The 19,483-nt window shown below is 41.4% G+C and overlaps 1 protein-coding gene across 1 annotated transcript; it reads right to left on the bottom strand.

Moving 5' to 3' along the window:
• Positions 1–13,227: 13,227 nt before the first annotated feature.
• LOC103371311 (transmembrane protein 121) lies at positions 13,228–14,717 on the bottom strand. Its single transcript, XM_008300623.1, has one exon. It carries the CDS (start codon positions 14,715–14,717, stop codon positions 13,767–13,769), a length of 951 nt encoding a protein of 316 aa, XP_008298845.1. The 3' UTR covers positions 13,228–13,766.
• Positions 14,718–19,483: the final 4,766 nt, after the last annotated feature.

Genomic DNA, 19,483 nt, shown 5'->3' with positions numbered 1-19,483 from the left:
TAAAAGAAATGCAGCCTTAGATGATAAGGTCATGCATGTAAGGATCTGATCAGTCCAGTAAAGTGCATTCTGCAGCATGACAACAACCCAGACGCCTATCTAGTAGCAACAAGAAGAACAAGGAGTCCTGCGACACAAAGCGTGGGCACCACAGAACCCCGATGTCAGCATCATGGAGACGGTCTGTATGAAATGACATAAGAATCATTGCAAGTTCTCAGAGATGCTTGAAACAACCTAGCTGTAAAGAAAAACTGTGTGCAAGTGTACTGAGGAGAAATGGTGCTGTTTTAAAGGCCAAATATTGATCGACTTCTTCTGGTATAATCTATTAAAGCATCCTTTCTTTACTTTTAGTGCCTTAAACTTTTGTGTGCATCTCAGTTGGACCAAATTACTCATTTGAGACTGAGGGAGGCTCACTCCACACGTACCTACATGATCAGTATTGTACTACGATACTTCGAAACTAAAATATTTGGTGAGGCCTTTGTGGAGGTATCACAGTCGAAAAAGAACAACTGTGATCACGCGATAATAAAAGTTGAAAAACAGAACATGAATAATGTGGTTTTCACATGACAGGATTCATCAGAAGTCAAGGTGAGTAACTTCTTCCTCATCTCACATAGAGTGGCTGGTGCCCTGTCCTGAAGATCTGCTGCTGAGTGGCGAATATTTCCTCATAAAAATGTTCAAGAAAACATCTTAATTATGACAAGACTGGGCTCTGATGGTTTTGTGAACAAGTTAAGTTGTCATTAATGAAGGTCCAACAGATACCAAAGCACAATCTGTCTTCCTGTCTTGCTGTCAAAAATGATGTCCAGGAGATTTCTAAATGTGCTGTTAGATTATTTTAAACACCATTAAAGTATTTCAGAATGTGTTACATATACTCCTCATTTCTCCAGCCTGTAAGAGAGCATGCTGTGGCAAAGAAAAGAAACTTGCAGAGGTAATTACAAAGTAACTTGAAATCTAATTGCAGACAAGAGTTATGTGAACAGGGCTTTTGAAGAAAAAGGACAATTTAGTTCTAAATAGACCGACGCTGACATTTGCAGGTACATGTTCAGGATGTTTCATTTTCTACAGTTAATTAGACATGTAGCGTGGAAACGGGTGTTAGTGGCACACTTTTCTTGTTTCAGTATTATTTGTTGAGCAAGACATCGTACAACGTGATAGAAATTGCTTTTAAAGTTCTGCATCTATAATGAGAACAATCCAACAACATTCTGGTTAATGCACAGACAATGAATGCATTAAGCGAATAAAAAAAAAACTAAATATTAATTTTTGTTTTGGAGGTGGCAAGGTGGTGCAGTGGTTCACACTCACCTCATTGCAGGAAGGTTCTTGGTTTGAATCTGCTTGGTGGCTTTTCTGTATTGAATTTGTGCCGACGTGGTGTTCTGGTCTCCTCACACCGTGGGAAGACGTGCATGATAGATTCATTAGTGAGTCTAAATTGGCCATAAGTGTTACTGTCTCCATGGTTTAGGTCTGTTTGTGTTACTGCTTGCCCATTTTGGGTGCAAATTCAAGAGGCTCATGCGCTTACACACCATAGCTTGTCCATAAAACACTGAAATCCTTCAGAGAAGCACGATCTTGAAGGATGATTAGACAGAAAACATTCATAGCAACATGGGATGAACTTTGACCTGTCCAAAATGTAAATCACCTATCAGTCAGTGTGAGCTGGGCTCCAGCCCCCCACGATTCTCTAAAAGATAAAATGAGTATAACTAATGGATGGAGGGATGGAACATCATTTGGATAATGATTTTTGCTCAAATTAGAGCACAGGGTATTAGATTTACAGAGTAAATACGTTTGCTGTCACGGATAAAGGCGTGCTAACCATTTTTTTTCTGACTAAAAGACAGCTAACCTAATCTACAAAAACCTAGTTAAGCCCTGTTCGCGCAAGACTAATATAATCTCGGAACCTTTCGAAACTTCTAATAATTGTGGAAGTCATCTGTCATCTTAATTCCATGTTAATCTTTCATGTCTGTAATTTCCAAAGTAAAAATTACTCCACAAATTAGCTGCCATATTTCACCAAATACAGAGATCCTGTGATAATATTAGTCCCATGTGAATCCCGGAATTTGGAGTTATTTTACTTTTTTTTCTTTTCTTTTACTTCTCTCCCAATTGAGAATTATGGTGGGTACAATGCCCAAATTCAGAGGCTAATGTTGCTGTGCAGCATGAAGACCCATTCACGGAAAGAGCAAATCCATCACAAGAGTGAAATCTCAAAGGATGATTAGATGGATGCCATGCATGGCAGCCTGTGGTAAGGAACATTTTGCCGTCTTTCAATAGGCTCAACAGTGATTATGTGGCAGCCTATTAATATCATATCCACAGATAATGTCAGAAAATTTCAGTAAAGCACAGACTTCACTTATGCGAATGTGCCACATGAAACGCAGATATAGGGGGTAATTTCTAAATCACATGAGGTCCTCAGGTAATACGAGTCCCATTTGAATAGAGTGATAGAAACAAAGCGTTCTCTTACATCTGCTTTTAGATTAAACTAGTCTTGAATGATGCGATTATTTTTTTTAATAAATGAGCAGAAGCAGCAGGACTGCGGAGGATCTGGACCTGTTCTGGACACAAAGAGTGACTTAACCTTGTCCTAAACATTACACACCAAACCAAAGCTACACACGAAGAGAATAAACACGGTGCACAAACAACAAACCAATTTTTACAGTCATTGTCTTGTTATCCTACAGCCATTATATGCTATTAAAATGAATTTCACAACAGAATCCCACAAAACACCCATTTTCATTTGCTCTATTATTTTATAAATCCGCTTCTCCATTCACAGGCTCCAGGGCAGAAGAGGCATCACCACATAATTGTGGATTAATTGGTGGGGAGGATTGGCCCAGTGAGAGTCTGAATAAGTTTTTAACAATTATTGCTTGAACAGAAGCACAAAGCTCAAACAGTCAAACTGTATTTATTCTTGCAATATTTCAGTGTGGGTAATTCTGGGGGGGGTTCTGTACACTTTAAAAATGAGAAATGGTCTTTTCATAGTTCATGTAATGCGATGAAAACTAAGGGCACGGAGGCTGGGGTGCAGTCCAATATTCACTGACCTTTTACTTCTGTTTTGGTCTTCAACGTGGTTCACGAGTTCAAATATAGGGGTCTGTAGACAGCAGGTATTTTGACATGTCATAGCTGGATAAGCACAGGACTGTGTAAAATCACATTACTCCCTCCGTCATGTGCGCTCAATCCTTAACTCAATGTTCATTAATAAATTGAGATGTTTGATTCCAATTATAATCACACTATAGAGCTGTACATCTGTAACTGTTGAATCTAGCATTGTGTCATTGTTAGTTAAGAGCCAAGCACACTGCTTTTTTTCTTTCCATTGTGTTTCTGAGGGCGTTATACAGTTAATACATGTATGCATCCAGAATATAAAAGTCTCTATTCCACTGGCTTAAGTAACTCAATGCCGCCTCTCATTATAGCATTTCTTTCATTGGTCTTACTGAAGCTGCGTTACACAACAATGAATCTGTAAGCACAGGAAAACCTACAGTTTACATTAACCACGGCAACACTTTCTGGTTGCAATCTCTGAAACTCTGACGACTTCTGCAGTGTTTGTTTCTTGCTGTCCTGCTAATAATAGATATGTGTCTGAGCTAGCCACGACTCCTTGACTTGCTCACGGACTTGCCTTCTCTATTGAGCTGTGATGTTTAGCTAGGTAACGTTTAGGGCTCATGGGAAATGGTGCATGTTAAGAGCAGCAGCAGCAAAAAAGAAAAAAAAAAAGAAAAAAGAAAACAAGTTTCAAATTCCTGAGCTAAAAAACGACGCCAACGTTAAAATTGACATTAAATTTTTAAAAAATACAGTTGTCCAAATGGCCACTTGACGCTAACTGCAAAATTGACATGTTTATGTCTTGGAACAAAAAAGGATTTTGGTCTCAATATAAACTGTATTAAGGCTTGAAGTCATGTGTAATTAAGGCTGACAGGTGGATCCTGTCATAGTGTCACAGTCCATGGCCCACCTCAGCTACACTTACGTTCCAGTTCTTTTCAAATTTTTTGGATAAGCTGGGAGTAAAGAGCCACTGCCAAGGTAGCAACAGCTGGAGCCGCCACATGAAGGGTTTGTCCATTTTGCTGGAGCTGAGATGGCCCTTTTAAGCATCTCTGGGGCATGGACTGTCTTGCTCTTAAATTTGCATTACCTTTATGCCTTAATGCAATTTGAACAGGTGAGTTACATTACAGTTCATGACTATAAACTTCTCATAAATGGGAAATTAGTTCTAGAGACCACAACTTTTCTTTTTTACTAGACTGTAAACATGTTTCTTTCCGCTGTAAAGTTGGACATTTTAACATGTGGGTCCAATGGGGATTGACGCGCTTTTAGAACCAGCCTCAAGTGGACATTTGAGGAACTGCAGGCCTTGGCTTCATGTTTTAGCCCTCGAGGTTACTGCTTAATAGGAACTGTTTTTAGGCAGTGGTGTGTCGTCAGGGCCAACAAGGCCTTCTCTGCTGGACTAAACTCTATCAGAACCATCGACTTACGCTGCAATATTTTCCCATTAATCTTTTTACATTATCCCAATAGTCTATTCTCTTCATTTCATAGTGTCTCTGGGCTGTGATGCTTCCAGCAGTGTATGTTTATATTTTACCTTTTTTAAAAAAAAAAAATCCAATCATATTTCAGCCGTCATGTGTTGCCAGGGTCAAAGAAATCTGCCCTGAGGCCTTCAGAATTAAGAAGTGCAGGCGTCTGTAGCTTAAAATGCATTGCAATTAAACTGTTGCTGTAACCAATCAGATTTAGAGTTGGTGGTCCCAGGGCCAGCTAGCTGCCCTACGATAACGTCAGCACTTTCACGTCCTCTGACTGGATGGTCAGAGAGCTGAGCCAAAGCTAGCAATTTGTATCTGTAGCGATATGCACAAGTTAAAACCTTATCATAAAAGTATTTTTTTTTTAAGTTAACCAAGAAGACATTCTCAGCCTTAAAGTGAATTAAAACTTATGGCAGAAACGCGACTGGACAGACCCGACTTTCAGCATTAGCCTCCATGGCAATAAAACAGGACTTATTGTTGGAAGTGAAACACACGGATTACCTGCTCAACAGAGTGATTAAACTGTTTATGATGAAGGAAAGGAGGATTAAGTTTGTGTTCAAATAATCACAGGTTTTGGTGAGTAAAATATATATTTGTGTCATTTTTGGGGCTGATATTGATACTCCTGTTAGATGTGATGTATAAGGTGCAGCTGTGGCTGCGGTTAATGGAGACTATATGAATTGTTTAACTGGGTTTCTTGCTTTAGTGATGGCATTCATTCTCTCTACATGAGATACCTGTCTGTGATGCAACGTCCTGCTATGCTGCCTTTCTGTTTAATACTGATGGTTTCTATAGCCATGGCTTCATAATGACGATGTTAAGAGGTGGTTTGAATAAGGCAGGACACCACTGAAGACTTAAGAGTAAAGCTACTGGGTTTAGGACATACTCTAACTGGCCACTCATTAAATCCTGTTAGTTACTATTGCTATGCCTCTATCTAGCTTTTCTGGCCCACATACATGCAATTTTACAATAAAAGCAGTAACAGAATCAACACTAAAACTGTGAAATATTTTTTAAAGCAGTAGGTCTCATTGCTTGCCGCTGGTGGACTTTAAGGAATACAAATAAAAATGGCAACGTTAACCCTTTTGGACACATGTTCAATAAGAATGTTCTGTCTGATAAAATACACAGTAAGCTTTTATCAAAGCAAGCATTTTACATGTGATGGTAGAAGAATCGCAGGTGTCACTCATCATATTAAAAATACAATATAGGATCCTGAAACCAAAGTAACTAAATGCAATTCAGCCACCATTAATTTCACTACTTACACCGTTTCTTTCCTACTGTGAGATGTCAGAATGTCTTCAGTGAAAAATGTGCTGCTTGTTTCTTTTTTCCTCGAATGTCTAGCTGGTATTTACAGTTTTATCCTTTTAAACAAGCCAGAGATATTTATTTGACACAGAGACTGGTCTAAAAATATGTGTTTACATCAGTATACAGTCATTTCCATGCAAACCATGCTCATGTTGTGACACGCTGATGTGCCACACATTTCGAGAAACCTATCTGTCAGCAAAATATTTGCTGACGTTCTTTAATGACAGCAGGGTTATTAGATGGAGCTTTATCCAGGGCGTTAATGTGTGATATTAGGTTTTCATTCTACCTTAAAGAAACAGGTCAGATGTTTGACATTACAGTAAGTGCTCCATCCGCTACGTCCTTTTTAATGGTGGTGGAAAATTGAGTTTTCCTTTGTAAAGCACAATGTGATATTGTTCTGAAAGGTGGCACATAAAAAGAGATTTTTTTTCTCATAATTATTATTCATGCATTGGCATTTTGTGTATTTACAGAAACAAAACAAGTCAAATCAGGACATTTTTAAACCAACAGCAGCTCAGAAATGTTTCTGTGTCTGCAAGAGAACAATCCATTAACAAGTCAGCCAGCACACATGCTGACTCAAACATCTGAGATGCACAAGTGATTGACATTTGACGCCACTGAAACTTTTAACCTTTTCTTGCCCATTCTCTAACATCTGTTAAATCACACTTGTGAAAGATTTCAGGCAAATAATACAGATCGCATCTTCAGTCATCCTGTAAAAATGTTTTATTAGGGATAACCCACCTCTTCTGTGTGGCTTCATTCAGTCGTTCAGGACCCAACTGCTCTAAAACAACAATAAATGCTTAGTCATAACTGCCTGGTTGGAGCCACTGTCATTCCAGTGATGTGCTGTGGAAGAATTAGAATGTTTGATTTGAATCACAGAAATGAAAATCCCTGCAGCACTGATACAACCACAGCATTAAATACTATCAAGTAAGAACTAGCAACATATTGCAGATATGAGATATGAAAATACTGTCAATATCAATTCAAATGCTACGGGTTACCATGTATCACATGCGAACTACCATCCCAGCTAACCTTACTGCCTGAAACAGTCTTTTTTAATAAAACCCCAGGCATATTGTGCTGAAATCCGTTTGCCGTGAGCTGTTTTGTGGCCATGTAGCACAGGGAGGTCACAGCAACTATGGTCGACAGAGGTAAATCATTGCTGCTACTCTTAAAACTTGCCTGCATTCACCATCTGTTTCATTAATGCCTGTGGTGACTTTTTTGATGTCATTCTCCTCAGCCTTGGGCGAGATGCCGTTTCAAGGTAGACAGCTTATCAAAATGATTGACAGAGCGGACTTTACCAACTGCAGAGGGGTGGAAACTGACAATATGGTTCATGCCACAAGGTGAGATGCTTGATCCTGTAGCTTTAACAAAGCACCAAGGTAAACAAGGTATAAAAATCCTCTTCAGCGCCATGATGCAGTGTATTCACCTTTTCAGTCCAGGCAAACAACAAATGCTTTCCATTATAAATGAAATCACAGTTACAGATTTGTGGAGTGCTGAGTTTTTTTTTCTTTAACAATATGTATTACACAGAGCAAATATTCTTTTAGATCTGAGACCTTTACATATAAATGGGTACCTGAGAAAAGCCCTGTAAGCAACAGCGAGAATGATAAACCATCTGAATCTTTTATAGGTCAACAACGCCTGAGAGGAAACTTGCAGAATTGCTTGGATTTAAAAGATAAATCTCAAGGAACTGCCAACAAGTTTAAATATTGAAACACCTCTCCATAATTCACATTTACATTCAACACTTCACAGAGCTTGGAGCAAGCGGCTCTCAAATTTCGACACCTGGGTTCCCTGTTGGGTCGACTGCAAGTTGCTGGCAGTCCAGCAGAGTGACCTGATTATTAGAAAGATCATGCTATAGCTGCGAGTCACAGGCTTGATCCTCCATCGGGTTCACACTTCACAGCTGTCGTTAATCCTCTCTGAACTGTGCATGAGCAAGATAGTGAAACCTTCCCTGTTGCAGGGGGCGTCGCGAATAGCAACTTTGCACTTGGCTCTCCCCTCGTAAAAAGCATGTATGCGTGTCTGAGGGGATGTGTGAGGAAACAGTTTTGTAATTACACTGGCTGTAATTTGGTGATTGAGTGCGCTGAAAAAAAGATAAGTCGCACAAGTGTTTTGACTGAGGAACAGATAATTGCGGCTGTTCAGCAAAACTGTTCAAGGATTTTGCCCAGAGCTCATGTGCAAGTGCTTAGAAAATCTCTCTATATATACACACACTATGTTTAGGAGGAATTAGATGGAGCTAGAACTCTGCAAAGTAACTCTATGACCTTTCTTTGCACGTGTGCACAGTATCTGAGTTTTAGATTAAAACTGCCATAATCACGTGACCTGACTGCACCACTGTTTGGAGGATGCAGAGGTTTAAAGTTACAGATTTACAAATTAGCTTTAAATACACACAGTGTAGCTGCATCACACACATCCTTCAGCCGCAGCTTAAAAAACTGTTATTTGTTTTAAGGAAGTGGTCTTTTTAAACATTTTATCAGTTACTCTCCAGACAAGCAAATCAATACTTGATGAGCATTAATTTTCTGCGCTGGTTTGTTCTCCTCGTTCTCAAACATGCCTTCCATGAAAAATACATTTGTTACCCGACTCTGTTGCCATCCAAGACTGCCGAAGGTCGAGCTGTGAATTTACTGCAACCGTTTGTCTTGCTTGCTTGGCAGAGGGCGCTTTGTCAGTGTTAATGTGGTAAGTGTGGAGGTGCAGCCTTCCCAGTTTATTAACATTTGCGAGCGCAAAGAAAAAAAAAGAAGAAAAAAGCATGGTCATCTGGATGAATGCAACATTCATTCAGGATCTGGCAGGGCGAGAAGGGTGATGTGCAGTGAGATGGTAGGGCTGATTGGCTTGGGTGAGTGCCTAAAGACACACTTGTAGCTTACAAAGTGTATGTCATCTTTTGTTTTTGCAACCATTTTTACATAATAGAAGCACACAGAGTGGACACTAGTCCTGTGGTAATGATATACAGTGTTTTGATGATTTTAAAATCTATGACAGGTAATTGATTTCAAGCCTGAAAACTAATTGCTAGTTATCAAAGTTTCATATTTAGAAGTTGTTTTTTTTCCCCATTGATATGATCCCTTTGTACAAGAAGAGGGTATTGGGATTGGGATCCAGTGAGTCCTGCAGGATCTAGTGAAAATTTTGCAAGAGTATAGGTGGCTTTAATTTTTCTGCAAGCGGTCAAAAAAATCAACTGCAGGTCCCAAAATTTACTGCAACCAAAAGAATGGAGTCAAAAATTTCTTTTACAATGCGAATAACACAGCACGTCCAGCATGTGGATGTATTTCCTTGTTGTTCCTGACAGACATTACAAAGAACTGGTCTTTGCTGTACAGATTTAATATGTAAAGTGTTGATTTACAACAAAGATCTGCCACCTCTGGATTGAGCCATCACCTGCTCCGTTCTACCTGGTCAAAGTAAGCTCTGCTTTAAACATGAATCACTTGTTCTTGCAGATTTAAACAAGATGCTATTGAGAAATGGATAGAATGTGTACTTACTGTCCAAGAGTAACAAAATATGACTGTTATGTCTTATACATGTAATCGGAATTTTCCTAGAATATCACTGATAGCTTCTCATCTCTTTATGAATATTACACTGTAAAATCATTTTCCACGTGGGACACAAAATCAATGGAACTCTATTGTGTGGACGTAAATGTTTGCGGATGCAGTTAGGAATGGACATGTTAAATGTGGGAGCGGATGGAAGCGGGATTAAGAAAACAGTCCTCTACTTTCTGTCTTAACATGCTTCCTCTAGAATCCTAGATTGCATGGATCTATGAAGTCCCTGCCTCTCTCTACACACACCTCTCCCCAAGCGCTACAACCTGTGAACCCCAGCTCACCTACGACTCTGCTCAAACACTATAAAGCTACTCTGTGATTAACAATATCCAGTTGTAACATTGGAGAAATTAATGTTGGAACCTTATGGTTGACAGGATTGTTTCTTTAAGGTTTGTACATATGAAACCCCGGAAGCCTGCAGCTTCATGGTGCTGACTACTTGTTTCCTTCACGATGTCTTCCAGCATATAAAAACACCATATGGACAAGGTAGCAAGGTAAATAACTTGATTTTCACAGGAGGGTGCCTTTAAGCAAAAGCGGATTTTAAGAAGGTTTTTATAGCTTGTCCAGTATCTATCAGATACAATCATAACAGAGAAACAGATACAGTGCAGTGCCTGATGTTCTGCTAATGTTTAATTTAACAGACTAAATTCTATAAGCACAATAAGGCTTTTGGAGTGAGCCAAAATGAGCCTGTCATCACTTCTTCATCCAGCTGCTTTTGCTATGTGACTGTAGTGCATCATCTGGTGGCACTTATGGCAACCTACCATCAAGGAAACGCATCATTTCAGATACGAAAACCATGTACTTCAACAGTGTACTTGTGTAAAGTAGCACAACTGTGCTTGCACATGCAATATTTAAATTGCACATGATGTTCAGCTGGAGGGAATGAGAGTTCTAGAGTGTTTTGCAGGATGTCAAAGAGGTTCACGGCGAAAAGGACCTGCGTTCGAATGTTGGCATTAGTTTGCATAATGTTCTCCTGCACAGTTGTTTCCCGTGGATACTGCTTTGTCCTCACACAGTCAAACAACATACAGGTCACATGAACTGGAGGTTGTGCAACACTGATTCGTGTGTGTGATTTACAGTGGTCTCCTGACTTCTCCAGGTTGATTTTCTGCCCGATGCATACGACAAAAGGGGAGCCGTTTTTTTTTTAATCCTGAACGGGAGTCTGTGAATGTGCTTTGTACGGTGGCCCAGAAGTCTCACAACAAAACAAAAGCCACAACGCTACAAAATTAACCACAACACTACACAGTTAACTACAACACAACCAAATTAACCACAACACTAAAAAATTAGCCGCAACACAGCACAACGGCTGCAACGGAAGTTGTGTTTTTTAACCCGGAAGTTATACTGTGAAGTGCGCAATGCTACACGAAGTGGGCAGAAGCCGGAGATTGTTGGAAACAACTCGAAAGCAAGTAAAATACTGATAGTAAATAATGTTTAATCATTTCGGTATGCGCTATGACTGCTGTTGTTAACTTACTTTTGAGTTGTTTCCAACAATCTCCGGCTTCTGGCCACTTCGTGTGGCGTTGCGCACTTCACAGTATAACTTCCGGGTTAAAAAACACAACGTCCGTTGCAGCCGTTGTGTTGTGTTGCGGCTTATTTTGTAGTGTTGTGGTTAATTTGGTTGTGTTGTGGTTAATTTTGTAGTGTTGTGGTTAATTTTGTAGTGTTGCGGCTAATTTTGTAGTGTTGCGGCTAATTTTGTAGTGTTGTGGTTAATTTTGTAGCGTTGTGGTTAATTTTGTAGTGTTGTGGTTAATTTTGTAGCGTTGTGGCTTATTGTGTTGTGTTGTGGCTTTTGTTTTGTTGTGACACTTCTGGGCCACCGTGGCTTTGTAATTAGGCAGCAACAGTTATAAATATATCCTGTGTTTCTGGATGAAAGGAAATTAGAGAGGCTATCTTCTCATTTACATTTTTTTTTGTTTTTACCAGAAACTTTATAAATGTGATCAATGGAGTGCCTTCTGTAGTCTCTGCTTTATGAAGTTGAGAAGATTTTTTTCATTTTTAAGAGAAAATGGCCTTGTGGGATCTCTCAAAGCCTTCAGAAATTTAAGCTTTTTAGTTATTAGTACACACAGAACGTTTTAAGATGTGAAGACAAAGATTAGATTTCTGGAAGATTAGAAACACTAAATTCACTTTATACTGATTGCAGTGCTGTATTTTGTACAGTATTGTTTGCAAAAATTTTCTACTGTACTCACAGCACACTAGAATGACGTTGTTTTTGTCAATCTCTGTATTGTCACCCATATAACCGAGGCTGTAAAGCTGCCAATTTCAGCATTTCCTCATTGTTTAATGCACTGTTATGGCTGTAAAGAACGAATGTTTTCCTTTCATTGCTACGATTCTGTAAAAACAATGCAATCCAATAGTGTATTATAGTGACTAAATTGCTGATGCTGTAACTTTACAAGCCAACAACACAGACAAATAATGCTGGCTACAGCAATCTTAATGTGATAGCCTGGTTTGTGCCACTGAACGTTGCCACCTTACTGTTGCTGAGCCTTGCATAGATGAAAATGTTGGACCAGCTCCTGCACTCTAAGGGCTTTAACAAACAGTGTGCTTTAGATTATGCATGTAGTCAGTGGTGGGAGAAAGATTATGCAAAAGAAAGAACAAGGACAGACCTATTGAGCAATAAAGTTTGCCATGTTTTTCTGTCTTTTTTTGGTTTGTTTTTCTGCACTGTATAACACAATACCACCCGGCCTATTGTTCAGTTTTACATCTTTGACTGTGTTAGCAAAGGCACAGTAAAAAATAGAGTTTTTCTTCTGCTTTTGACTATCTTATTGAGTTTTTTAGGAAAATATTAAAATGTAACCCAAACTCCAGCTCTGGCTCAAGTAGTAGTAAGGGGGAGAGGGAGAGAGAAAAAAGCTCGAGACAGAAAGAGATTTGTCATTTCTAAGAAGACATGATGTTTTCTTGGCTGTAGTGTGGATTCACATCACTGGACCAAAGTATCCATTTTGTCCTTTTGTGTGAGGAACAAAATGACAGTGCTTACAACTGCTACTGCCACTAAGCATAAGAACAGATCGTCACTGTGAGCCTGAGGAGGATATTAAACAGGTTTTCTTATTTGGGAATCATTTATCCATCTGCAGCGTCACGCCTTGGCTGTGTATTTTACCCCGTGTCTATGGCGCCAGAGTCAACCTATGCAGTGATCAAACTGTTCATAACAGAATTTATTTCAGATGTTCCCCTCCTTGCTCATAATAAGCAGCCTGGAATGTAACGATCACACTCAAGATGAACGACATTGCAAAGGCACCACTTCAGCAATTAAGTAGTCTCTAATTGTAGATTGAACCAGAGCTTAGAAAAAGAAAATCATTGTCTCTTTTCCTTAATAACTCAAGTTAATTAAAGGACATTTGCTGAATTTTAATTAAAAAGTGAAATATACTCAATAACTTTAAACTGAAACCCCCTGTACAGCGAGTGAGAGAGCAAGAAAGCCTTTATCTTGTACACAATACTTTATCAAAGAATCACATATAAAAACACACTTCTTCCAAGAGAAAGCTTTAACTGTTATTTTCGTCCTCAGTGGTGGCTCCATCTGACTTTGACGCGTTAAAGCCCTCGACTACTAAGAACATTCGAGCAACAGAAATACACACCACAGCACACAGACCCTTAAATTTAAGATTAGAATGCAACACACACAATTCAAAAATATATCCTCTAATCTTGCAGTAGTTGCCTTTTTCTTGTTTTTTTTTTTTCTTTTCGTACAGTTAGAAAAAATACACAGTTAACTAGATTCACTGGGGGGAAATGCTTCAACAAAGTCACAAGTAATACTGTATTTTGCACCATGACGGCTTTGGATACAGCACAGCTCCGTCCTCGCTAAGCGTCTGCAGTGTCCTGTGTGCCATTAAGCATCTCGCGTGTGTTCACATGAGTGCTCACACACCCGAAAAGGTGAGGAACTCTGTGCCCCGCCAGCATCCTGAGGGTCGTATATACTCATATTGACATTTCCAGGATTCACCTCGCCGTTCTGTCATGTGTGCTCGCACGTCGTCACTTCAGGGAGGGGTGTCTGGTCCTGCATGACCACTTGAGGAGGGGTGGGAGCAGGGCGGGCGTGAGCCACCGAGTTCTTCTGCAGCTCCACCCCGAAGGCAGGAGGAGCGTTCTGCAACTGTCTCCTGTACTGCACAAAGCTGCAGGTCTTTAGGATGATGGCCAGGATGTTCTTTCCTATCAGGATCCCAGACACCCTGGCGTCCCTGTATAGAATCATGTTCCCCCCGCGGATGAAGAGCGTGATGATGTTGATGGTCACCAGGCTGAGGATGGGGTACAGGAGCATCTTGTGGGGCACGATGTTGATGCCCTGCATGCTGATCTCGCTCAAGGACACGCAGGGCAGCACGAGCAGCAGGATGTAGCAGTAGAAGAACATGAGCCCCTCAGCCCACAGAGGAAGCCCCTTCTTTTGAGGCTCCCACAGGTTCGCCTGGATGTCCAATATGTCCAGCAAGTCCACCACCACCCAGAAGAGACGATTCCGGATCTCCTCACGCTTCTTGAAGGCGCGGACATACTCCATGTGGTCGATGGCCACCAGCACCACAAACAGCACTGGGATGCAAATGGACAGCAGCAACGTCAACGCTTTCCTCGCAAGAGCGTCCAAGCTCTTCCTGTCCGCTTTGTAGTTTTGGTACACAAAGTAGACCTTGATCTCCAGCACAAAGATGTAGAGGAACCAAAGGATCATGGCGTAGCCTCGCTTGGCCGTGCGAACCTCGGCGCCCACCCACACTGCCACGTATCGCAGGACGATTAGGAAGCAGATGTCTCCCACCATCACCATGATGCAGATGCCAATCTTGCGAGGTCCATGGTTCTGCTCCACCAGGTAGGCATCAATCAGTGCCATGCTGCTCATGATCAGAATGGTGGACAGGCACACGTGGGGCTTGTTGGTGGGGGGTGGGGGTACCATCCTTGCCTGGATGAGAGGAAGAGGAGGAGGAGGAGTGCTGTTGAACAGGGAGTGCAGAGGGTCCTCAGTTTGTCCAGTGAGGAGGCAGATCAGATAGTGCTGCTAGACAGTGGTGTTCCCCTCCATTGCTTCTGTCTTGGCCAGAATCCAGGATGCATTAATAGGATTCACACAGATCACTTCAATCAATCTCCGCTTGTGCCCAAGCCACCTGCCGGGTAGACAGTACCCCTCATTTAGTAAATTATGTTCATTGGTAAATGGTCTGTAAACATACAGGTTCACTTGTCTGAAAGTTATTAAATCTCAGGACGTGCCTACCTTTTACAATGATTCATTGAACACAACAGTTCAATCAGTGAGTTACAATTTCTGTTATAAAAAGACAGAAGAAAAAAAAAAAGCTGCTGCAATGTGCTCTCATTACAGATCCACTCTCAACACCCTTGTTTTCATGCAAGCTTAAGCTTCAGAGATAAAAATCCAGCTGAATACTCACTTGTGTCCCTCTTTGTACTTTATCCTAATGACTGGCAGCGAGCGATCATCCATGAGACTGCACTGGGAGATCACAAAGCCCATCTGTAATCCACAGGAGAAGAGAGGAGAAAATGCAGGGGATCCTCTCCTCCTCTGACAGACATAAATCCACCAGTCATGGATAGGTCGCTTTCTTTCTTTCTCTCTCTTTTTTTTTTTTTCTTAAGTGAAAGAGAAATCCCAAAATGTTGCCGTCATAATCCACTTACTGCTATGACTGAATCAGTAGGAGGCATCTTACTGGTCACCAAGACAGCTCTCAATTTCTGCAACTAAGAATAGAGGTGATTCTGTGTTGTGCTTAGAAAGAGGGTTTAAAGGCCCAACTCCAAAAAAGATGAAAAAGTGTTAAAGTTGGGGGGAAAAAAATTCAAAATCTCTGCATTAAGTCCTTCTTAAAAGAGAATTTCCTCTCCAGAAGTTTTCCCCTTCATCATCCTCCATCCACGGACAAGAAGCTGAAACATTTTGTGTCTGTTGGGTTGTAGTGGATCTTTGAAATGCAGCGTGTGTCTCACTGTCCTTCCCCCGCTCAGCTGTTTGCATGTGTGTTTTCCCGTGTGTGTTCCAGTGTGTGTGTGTGCAGGTTTCAGCTGTCTCCACGCTTCGTTGTCGCTGTAAAATGCAGCCCCCCTGGTGAGATCCTGGCTGCTGCTCCGTTTTCTGTCTCCTGGTCAAGCAGCTATTTCTTTTTCCTTTTTTTTTTTTTTTTTTTTGCCAGGGACACCAGGATCAACAGCGCCAGTGGATTCCCCCGTCTCCACTAAGCTCGCTCTGCCAGCACCACCAGCGCTGTGATACTCCACCGCCGCCTGCCTCTGCCCGTCTGCCTCTGTGCGCTCCTCAGTCCTCTCTGCGAAGTCAGAGAGATGCTCCTTTGGTGCGTTCAGATGCACTCCTGAGATTTTTCTCTCTCCCTCTCCCTCTCTCTCTCTCAGAGCTCCCCTCCTCTGCCTTCTCCCTCTTCTGCTCAAGTAAAGGCACTTGCTGTGTGGAGGTGACGCTCAGCAGACCACAGCTGCAGAGAGAAGGAGAGAGAAAAGAGGTAGCGAGAGAGAGGGAGAGACACTTTTCCAGGGGGTGGAGAAAGGCGGGGTGGGAGGTGGTGATGGTGGTGGTGGGGTTGAGCCAGTGTTTTGCAGCTTAGCTGAATGCACAACTTCTCTCTCTCACCCTGTTTCCTCCCCCCCCCCCACTTCCTTCTCTTCTCTTCACATTGTGCCTTGTGCTGATATCCTATTTTCTCTTTTTCGTCTCCTCAGCTCCCAGAGAAAGCGTCAGCTTCCTTCTCCTTTGAGAAGCCCATTACGCCGCCACGCAGTTATTTCTCTCGAGTTTTTCGAGGTGCCGAGATGAAAAGTGATCCAGAAAGCAGAGGAGATGCTCTCCAGTGTTGGATGTAGGAAGCCAGCTTCCCAGAAGGCTGTGTGTCTGCAGTCTGGGGAGACATGGAGGGGGGGGGAGTGGGTGAAGCGTGCAGCGGCTCCTCCTGACAGAGAGCCTTTCTATTGATCTACCGACAGAGCAGTGAATCAGGAGACTGACATGGGGACCAGAGACCAAAAGAGATGGGGGGGTAAAGGGGAGACGGGGAGGTACAGATGTGGAGCAAGCGAATGAGAAGGAGGGAAGAAGACAAGATGAGGAGGCAGAGTGATGTGATGTGATGAGAAGAGAAAAAAAAAAATAAGACACAAGAAGATGTGCTGGGTGACTAAATGTCAGGGGAACATTTTTATCCTCTGAGATGTGATAATGCCTGGGCTGGGAGATAGGCAAAAATGATAAAGGTAGGAAAAGGTTGATGTGTTTGCTTTGCCATGCAGTATGCTAACACCACTAGCAGTGTTTATCCAGCTGGGCCAATTAGGGATAATCCTTCCTCGGAGGAACCAAACTGCTTTCATTACTACAGTATGAAGCCATTTACTGCTCACTTCATGAATTGCAGTTATTGAAGAGTCAAAAGTATTGGCGGTCTTGGTTGCACTTTTCATCCAAATGCGCGACGACAACTGAACATAATTGCAATCAATCATGGCATCTTTTTTTTTTTTTTTTTTTTTGCAAACATGAATGGATGTGGTTACAAATTTACCAGCTGCGGATCAGCTGACAGCTGCCATCATGGCTGTTTACGGCTCCTATCATGCCTTTATCGTGGCAGCATATGAAGGCTTCATGTCTGGAAAATGAAGTCAAGTGAAGCAGCCGTTGGCCTTTCAGCTGCTTGCTTATTGACTATTTCCTCTGGATTTATCGACCATAATTGAGCCATGACAAGTACGGTGATGAATTATATCCTTCTTTGCAAATTGTAAAATTGGCGTTCCTTCAACAACATTTTTTAACAGTCGTTATTAAACACATGGCAGACTTCAATTTAATACCGACTGGAGCTGTAATGTTACAGCAACGCATTTAACAGATTGTTCAAGGAGGTGCTTAGAAGATCGTTGTGTAATCAGAGGTCACAGGTCTGATCCCTGTGACAGGCAGCGCTCCCATTAACAGCCTTGTGTCCTTGAGGCAGACGCTGAACTGTTACCTTCTTACTCCTTCACTCAGAGTCACTCCGGGCAACAGCATCAGCTAACCTCTAAATTGTGAATGTAAACCAGCTGATGGCTTGTCTCTTCCACAAGGGAACAGCCCTGCGATCTTAATAGTTTCACTCCCCCCCCCTAAAATCAGTATGGCAGATTGATACAGCACCTCTATTATCTACTTTGTTATTCCTCCCACATCTCGTCCACTAATCTATAATTTATATCTTCATTTACATCCATTTTGTGATATACAATGGAGTGCAGGACTGCGTTAATCTCTCCATTAAAAAAGGCAGTTAACCTGGATTCGGACTTTGGATCACATCTGCTGAATATCTTCATTTGCACATGCTCAGCATTTCCTCTTTTGTCTTCTCCCACTGTGTTTATAATTCATGAGAGCAGACGAAACCCCGTCACTGTCTTTTAAGGCTATTGTCTGTTTTAAAACTGATTTATGCACGCTTTTATGTTTTTTTTTACAGTCAGCTGGTGTCAACTTCCTCAGTGCTGATTAATGTAATTATAATGTTGTACTAATACAATGCTGTATTTTAGGATTTATGAGATTTTTAGACAGCAAAAGTACAAGCAGGAGTCTTGTCTGTCCTCTGGTGCCCTCTCTCCTTGGTCCATCAGGCTCTGCTCAGCCTCCTACAGAGGACCGTCCTTGGCTCTTGGACAGGGACACTGCATCATCACTGTTCAGCTCCAGGCGAGCTAACACACAACAGATAGCAGACGATAAAACAGCAGCCACATTCTCTTTAACATCATGTCGCATCTGAGGCAGAGAGGAATCAAAGAACTCAAAATAAGGGAAACCATGGCGCGGCTGCACTGTAACTACCTCATCCTGGCTTTCAGAGCTGCTACTTAAGTGCCTCTGTTTTGAAAAAAAATAAAAATAAAATACTCAGTTCAATGTCTTTGCCTTTAAATGTGATACTTTCCTTTATGGAAATCTTTTCAACTTGCTTTCATAGAGCACAACACTCCCACATTTTCAGAAAATCCTCGATTGACAACCGAGTGCAGTAGCCAGAAAAACATGTTTTCTCATCTTGTCAGAAAAAATATCATGGGAGGAATTCAACCCTGCAAGCTGCCCCTTGAACTTAGCTTAAATGTGAAATATGGTTTCCAAACAGCGTAGTTAGAGTAAAACCAAAATGCACTTTAACATTGTAGTAAGACTGAGCTATCAGTCACAGTTTCTCCTTTTGGCTGATTGCAATTGCTAGTCAATCAGGAGCCCATTCTTCTGTTTATAGCCCCTTCTTCACTGCATATTTTCACTGTTTCTGTCTTTACTGTCAACAGGCAATTTTTATATCTTTGCAAGAAATCAAATATCTACATGGCATTTATCAAAGGATCTCATTTGTCAGCTGCTACTTATCACTTTTCTGGTGCAGCATTCAAACACAATGCGCAGCTTTCTGACACAATCTATGTTTATTGCCTCAATGTTCCCGTAGAGAAGCCCTGAGAGGAGATATTAATGCGCACCTAAGTGCTGCAGGTTGGCATAATTACAAAGGTATGCATCACTGAATGAATAGGCTGATTTGATTTGCTTTGTGTTTAGACTGCAGATGATTTACTTAAGAGTCAAGAGTGGAGCATGATTAATTTCACTGTGCTACGCCACATGAAATCCAAACAGAAATACCT

Source organism: Stegastes partitus, unplaced genomic scaffold (assembly GCF_000690725.1).
Source record: "Stegastes partitus isolate 25-593 unplaced genomic scaffold, Stegastes_partitus-1.0.2 Scaffold1, whole genome shotgun sequence".
Taxonomy (NCBI): domain Eukaryota; kingdom Metazoa; phylum Chordata; class Actinopteri; family Pomacentridae; genus Stegastes; species Stegastes partitus.
Note: the sequence above shows the minus strand (reverse complement) of the source record. Positions and strands in the feature narration are given on the sequence as shown.

Bases quoted from the DNA above. Each gene is read 5' to 3' on its own strand.
- LOC103371311 (XM_008300623.1), bottom strand. From the start codon at position 14,717: ATGGTACCCCCACCCCCCACCAACAAGCCCCACGTGTGCCTGTCCACC.